General features: G+C 38.1%; 1 protein-coding gene across 3 annotated transcripts; it reads left to right on the top strand.

Annotated features, from left to right (window-relative positions):
- Positions 1-1,095: 1,095 nt before the first annotated feature.
- LOC110969530 (complement C1q subcomponent subunit C-like) lies at positions 1,096-6,102 on the top strand. Of its 3 annotated transcripts, none has more exons than XM_022219613.2 (7): positions 1,096-1,216; positions 1,898-2,074; positions 2,517-2,687; positions 4,095-4,171; positions 4,501-4,626; positions 4,815-4,895; positions 5,758-6,102. In XM_022219613.2, exons 2-7 carry the CDS (start codon positions 1,909-1,911, stop codon positions 5,908-5,910), a joined length of 774 nt encoding a protein of 257 aa, XP_022075305.1. In that variant the 5' UTR covers positions 1,096-1,216; positions 1,898-1,908; the 3' UTR covers positions 5,911-6,102. The 3 variants fall into 3 exon arrangements, with proteins under 3 accessions (XP_022075305.1, XP_022075303.1, XP_022075304.1); XM_022219611.2 differs by having other exon boundaries at positions 2,517-2,693; XM_022219612.2 differs by having other exon boundaries at positions 1,143-1,216; positions 1,879-2,074; positions 2,517-2,693.
- Positions 6,103-6,500: the final 398 nt, after the last annotated feature.

Below are 6,500 nucleotides of genomic sequence, written 5' to 3'. Positions count from 1 at the left end.
TCAAATACCATAGATAATAAAAACTAGTTAAGTGGCTGACCCAGTCACAGAAAACAGCAATACATTTTACAGGAAAACAAAACAAACAAAACTCCAGCATAAACAAAGGACTCAAACTCAGATTTAGGATAGTTTTGATCTGAGAGGTTCATACTCTCCTGCTTCACAACATTTTTCAATTGACCTCCAATTATGAGCCAGTTTCCTCTGGATGACTTTTCAGCTTTAAAATAATCAGGTTTGTTAATGTGAAACAGTCTAACCTGTGTTGGACTCATAAAGACCACTGAGAGGAGATCCTGAGATAGTTTCCAAAAATTAAATAACATTTTAAAAACAATTAGAATTTTTTTTTTACAAATAGTTAGAAAACTTTTATTTTTTTAATTAACCATTGTTTGTTAACATAAAGATACACTACCTCATTGTCTGCTGCTGCTACATGCTGCACGTTTACTCAGTACTACAGTTTTATTTTTACTGATATATTCAGTTGCTAGTCTTTTTTAAATGACTATCAAGCGATAGTGTGATTGCTAGGCTGTTGTGTTCTGGGCTAAAAAGTTTGGAAGTGCCTGTTCTGGACTGGTGGAACTGTACGGACCAGCATGGAACATCTTTGTAAAGTTTAGTTCAGAACTTCAATGAGCAACTTGGTTCATCAGTCTTACTGTAAGATCATAACTTTCATTTCCTTGATTATATTCTGTGTGTGTGTGTGTGTGTGTGTGTGTGTGTGTGTGTGTGTGTGTGTGTGTGTGTGTGTGTGTATGTGTGTGTGTGTGGACTGGTAATTATAGGGGTTGTGGGGACCAAATGTCCCCACAAGTATAGGAAAACCAAAAGAAACGTCACTTGTGGGGTCCCAACAGAGGTCCCCACGAGGGGAAACAGTGTTTTCTTGGCCATGCTGTTGTCACTGAAAAAAGTAAAAGTGCAAAAACGTTTCTTTAGGGTTAGGCATTGTTTTGGTCTGGGTTAAGGTTAGGGTTAGGGTAAGGGTTAGGGGTTAGATATGAATGGGAGTCAATGGTATGTCCCCACATTGATAGAAAAACAGTGTGTGTGTGTGTGTGTGTGTGTGTGTGTGTGTGTGTGTGTGTGTGTGTGTTTGTCTGAATAAGTCAGTGAGTCTTTCTTCAGTGTCATAAGAAGTCTGTTCACCAAGGAAATCTCATCCTTTCATCACAGCTTCACACCTCAGATATCACCACTGGTGAGTAAAATGTCGCCTTCCAATATTTACAACTGACAGAAAAAATATGTTGTTCTGCAGTTGACAAACATTGAACACATTTTCTTAATCTTTTAAAGATATTGTTCAGTTAAGCATTACTTCTTGGCAGCAAGGTTCAAGTCTGTTTAGGTTGATGATAAAAGAAATTAACTAAAATAAATAGCAGTCTGAAAGGACCAATATCAATACTGAAATAAAACAATTGTTTGTGCTGCATATTTAGATTCAGTTCAGTTAGATTAGATTTCAGCCTATATCTTCATGTCTGTCAACTTTGTTTTTAAGCTTTACAACTTTACACAAGCTGCATACAACACAAAACTATATTTTGTATTTTTAGATAGTTTTCATGTGTTCATGAAGTTTATGTGCATTTAGAGTGTTATAATGTTTGTAAAACATCCTGCTTCATGTTTGTAAAACATCCTGCTTCAGTGTGGATCATTGCTGTTGGCCTGAAAGTATTTAAATACCATTTTAAAAGACTAGAATTGATGTAGGAAAATGATATATAATTTGTAAAATGGTTGCTAAAATTCCCTGCAGTAGGCATGACATCAGTGTCAAGAAAAATAAATGTTTTCAAGGTGCTACATAAATTTTGACTTCCATCATCATCGCCACCATTTTTCTCTAAATAGCATTAACTATTGACTCCAGGGCTTCAGACCATGGGAGGCTATTATTATGGGATGTCAGTGCTAGTGGGTGTGGCCATGCTGCTGTCGACAGACCAATGTGATGCGAGCTGTAAAGGAACTGACGGTCATGCAGGAGAGGCAGGAGCCCCAGGGAGAGATGGATGGCGTGGAGTGAAGGGAGAGAAAGGAGAGCCAGGTAAAAATTTCTGCGTGGCACCTGAACTTTGCTTTGTCCTTTAATGTAATCCCAGACCGATGTTATTTTGTGGAAAAAAAAAGCTTTACTGTGCCTGCTACATACCTAATGGCAGACACAAACAGGACAGTTCTGTTTGTTTGTTTTAACTTTGTGAGTGTTTGGACAGTTGGTGAACAGTTGGTTTTATTTTCATTTTCTTCTACTGTGTTCATTAATGCTATAACAAACTTAGCCTACCACCTACTGTATTCACTGCAAAGCAGGTCTTGGAAACAAATCAAAATCACATTTTGTTGAATCATTTTTTGCAACATTTTTAAAGTGTACTTAAAATTCTTTTGACAACTCTTTGGAAGCAATGTCTTCACATTTTTCCCCACGGCCAAATGACCACAAAAAGATCTATTACTGGTTTAATCGTTCATCTGTTTGTCTCCAGCTGTGATGGTGGATGGTCCGGTGGACACAAACGTTCTGCTGAGACTGAAGGGGGATGCTGGGAGTCGGGGCATGCCAGGGGTCATGGGTCCTAAAGGTTACCATGGAGGTTTGGGAGCAGCAGGTGTCCCTGGTAATCCTGGTCACCCTGGCCCAGCAGGGAGGAACATCGGTAAGGGTAAGAACACAGGCTCTGATATATTTAAATATGCCAATATATTTAAATATATCATATACCGTACACACTTAATTCTGCATTAATCTAATTCTGAGCCTATCTATTCTGAATCCATCTATCCATCTATCCATCTATCTATCTATCTATCTATCTATCTATCTATCTATCGGGGGAAATTAGCTGTAGAGATCAAAACTATCTTTGTTGTAAACATGTTTATTTCTGCTGTAAAGTTCAGCATTTTAAAATGGGAGTCTATGGAGTTTGACTGACTTTCGGAGTCACCTTCAAGCGGACATTTGAGGAACTGAAGCTTTTGACTCTTTAGAATTGGTGTTATGTTTTTCATCAGGAGGTAGATGCTTGGTTAACACACTGACCACACACTAAATTTAAAAGTTCTCATTTAAAATGACACTAAAATGATTTCTGTTGAGTTTAAAGTTTTAGTAACATTTTAGCCTTAATCTCCTTGGATACGCTTGACACATGACCATTCACATATTCTGGGCATGCTACTGTAAATATGCAGCAGTGGTTTAGTTGTGCAGTTGCAGAAATAAGTATCAGGGGCAAAAACAGCAATGGCATAAAGTACAGCTAGAGATTTTAACTTAGTCAAAAGTTTGGACACACCTTCTGATTCAATGCTTTTTATTTATTTGTATTATTTTCTACATTGTAGATGTATACTGAAGATAAACACTTTTTTGTTTACAACATAATTCCATATGTATTCTTTTGTAGTTTTGATGCCTTCAGTATTAATCTATATTGTACAAAATAATTTTTAAAAAAAGTTCATCCATCCATTATCTATACACTGCTTAATCCTCATTAGGGTTGCAGGGGGGCTGGAGTCTATCCCAGCTGACTTGGGGCGAAGGCAGGGGACACCTTGGACAGGTTACCAGTCTGTCGCAGGGCTACATATACAGACAATCACACGCGCATTCATACCTAGGGGCAATTCAGAGTAATCAATTAACCTCAGCATATTTTTGGACTGTGGGAGGAAGTCGGAGTACCCAGAGAGAACCCATGCATGCACAGGGAGAATATGCAAACTCCGTAAAGAAAGATCCTGGGAAAGCCAGGATGCGAACTAAGGGTCTTGCACCTGCAAGGCTAAAGTGCTAACCACCACTCCACTGTGCAGCCCACAGATTTATTTTTTTTTTGCTTCACTATAAAGATCACAGGATAGCAGCATGATTCATTGGGGAACAACACGAGTGTACTTCCAGACTCCAACACAACCCCAGAGCATAACTGCAAAAGAGTGTCCATTGCAATGGATTAGCAACAGATGCAAGGCGAAGCAGATGTGGATGACCGAGACTTCTTCAATTGATTTCACTGAGAAAACAGATGTTTATTCCTGGTCCTGTCTGCTCCTAGGACAACACTCCTTCCAGCATGGTGCCCAGTCAGCCTTCTCAGTGATCAGGACCGCGAGGGATTATCCTCCCTACCAGGTCAGTCTGAAGTCCATCACACCTCTCTCCGCTGTTTCATTTTCTAAATGCAATATTTGCACAAAAAACAGTTCAGAAATGCCTTTTGTACAGTTATAATGTCATCAATCATAAAAAAAAACTCAAGCTTGAATTTCTGTGATTATTCATTTTACAAAAATACACAGTGTACAACAAAAGTACAAAGCAATTCTGTCAGTGCATTCACAAAAACAGACATTTTTATTAAAAGTACAGTAAGAAATGTTGAAATATAATTTGTGTGTGTGTGTGTGTGTGTGTGTGTGTGTGTGTGTGTGTGTGTGTGTGTGTGTGTGTGTGTTTGTCAGGTATTAACCTTCCAGCAAACTGTGGTCAACACACCTTCAGTCTTGCCACACTTTGACCCAAACACGGGCTATTTCACCTGCAGCATACCTGGTGTTTATTACTTCACCTTCCACTCTGTTGCCAAGGTAATGTACTGCGGGCTGCTGTTGTGCTTCTTTACACAATATGAAAATAAGTCCTGACTATTTTGTAAAATATATCACACGTTTTGCATTAATTGCAGTACAAATCAACCTGTAGAGTCTTTTTTTGAGTAACCTGCACCTTCAACCTACGTATCACACTGCATTCTGATTGTGCTGTGTGTTTGTAGGTCAGCATGTGTCTGCGTATAGCCAGTGATGCTTTGAATGAAAAGCTGGGATTCTGTGATTACAACAGGAACTATGATCAGGTCAGTGTCACCACAGAAATGTCAGGTGGGAACAGTTTGATTTTTAGCCCACTTTTCCTCAGTGATATGGAGATAAATCTTTTTCTCCCAAGAACTGTAACATTATATACAGTTACTGAATGTAAGGAGCATGGCAATATCTCAACTGCTTCTGAATGAGATATTTTGAGCAGGGAGGAAACTTTTACTTATCAGGAACTGCAGTGATTTCACAGATGCTACAGATCAGGGAATAACACTTTACGTTCCAACAGTGAATAGTTCATAATTTCTTTCATCTACGTTTAACGCGAGTACAGCTTGTAGTTTAGCTGAAAAGTCACAGAATTTTTGTCATGCAACTCATAGTTTCAGCTGGGTCAGTAATGGCTCAACAGCTGGCCAAGAAGCAGATTTTTTTTTTGTTCTTTGCAGAATCTTATTAAAGCAAATTTCAAAAAGAGACAAGTAGAATAAAGCTATTTTGATGAAATATCATGACCTTAAGCTTAGATTTGGTTCAATAGTTCAATGTCTAAAATACAACAACCCTTTCTGGTTTCACAATTTCTTACTGATAAATGATGGGATTTTTGACTATTTGTTTGATACAATTTGCCTTTTATACCAGTCAGCAGGTTCTGAGGTTCAGAGGGTTACTTGCAAAATAAACTGTCCCAGTTTAAAATGTATTATTTTGAATGACTGGGATAGCTGAGGCCTTGCCTTTGTTTTAAATGGATATGGCTTTTTCTGATGCAAAGTAAAACATAAAGTTCAGACATCCTTCCCACACTAGTAATATCTCATACTTTACCTACTTTTCACTCACATTAATTATTCTTTGTGCTTTGTGTTTTGACAACTGCAGTTTGTGTTTCAGGTGCTGTCAGGTGGTGTCGTCTTGAAGCTGGCAGCTAGACAGAAAGTTTGGCTGGAATCCTTTAAAGACCAGCAGACAGATACAGATGCACGAGACACCCGGGAAAAACAGATCATCTTCAACGGCTTCCTGCTCTTCACAGATTCACAATAAAGTTCAGTTATTCACAGAGTCAGCACAGAAAACATGAGACTGCACCACTTTGACAAGTTAGCAGTAGCACTATGCTGGTTTGCAAGTCAGTTGCGGGTAATTTTGGATTGGTTCATCTGGTTTGATTCCTTTATAATGGCTTCTGGACACACACTGAATGCTGATTGTCTAATAAAATAAAATTAAAATGTATTATTTAGTGTGACTGTTTGATTATATTACAGTTTTTTTTCGATTTCTAACATGCATTGGTCCAAACTGAAGTAACATGTTCAAAACTCTTACCACAGTCTGCAAAACAGCAGTCCATGTGGACCGAACTGTGAATCACTTTCCATTGCTTTCACACATAATGCATTCAGTGACCACAGTCACTAAAATTCATGAACTCTTTTCTCAGTTTCTAGTTCACCACCTGCAAAACACTAGACTTTTACAGCACAGTTTTCAAATGCTCACACACTTTGTTCAAAACAGTTAAAAACACAATCAAAACAGAATAATGGGGAAAAACACAGAGAATTTCTGCTGCAGCCACATTGAAATCTATTGAAAATCATATCAAAATATTGAAAATTAAAATAAATGAA

The sequence above is a fragment of the Acanthochromis polyacanthus genome, chromosome 5 (assembly GCF_021347895.1).
Source record: "Acanthochromis polyacanthus isolate Apoly-LR-REF ecotype Palm Island chromosome 5, KAUST_Apoly_ChrSc, whole genome shotgun sequence".
NCBI lineage: Eukaryota > Metazoa > Chordata > Actinopteri > Pomacentridae > Acanthochromis > Acanthochromis polyacanthus.
This window is presented reverse-complemented; position numbering and strand designations above follow the sequence as displayed.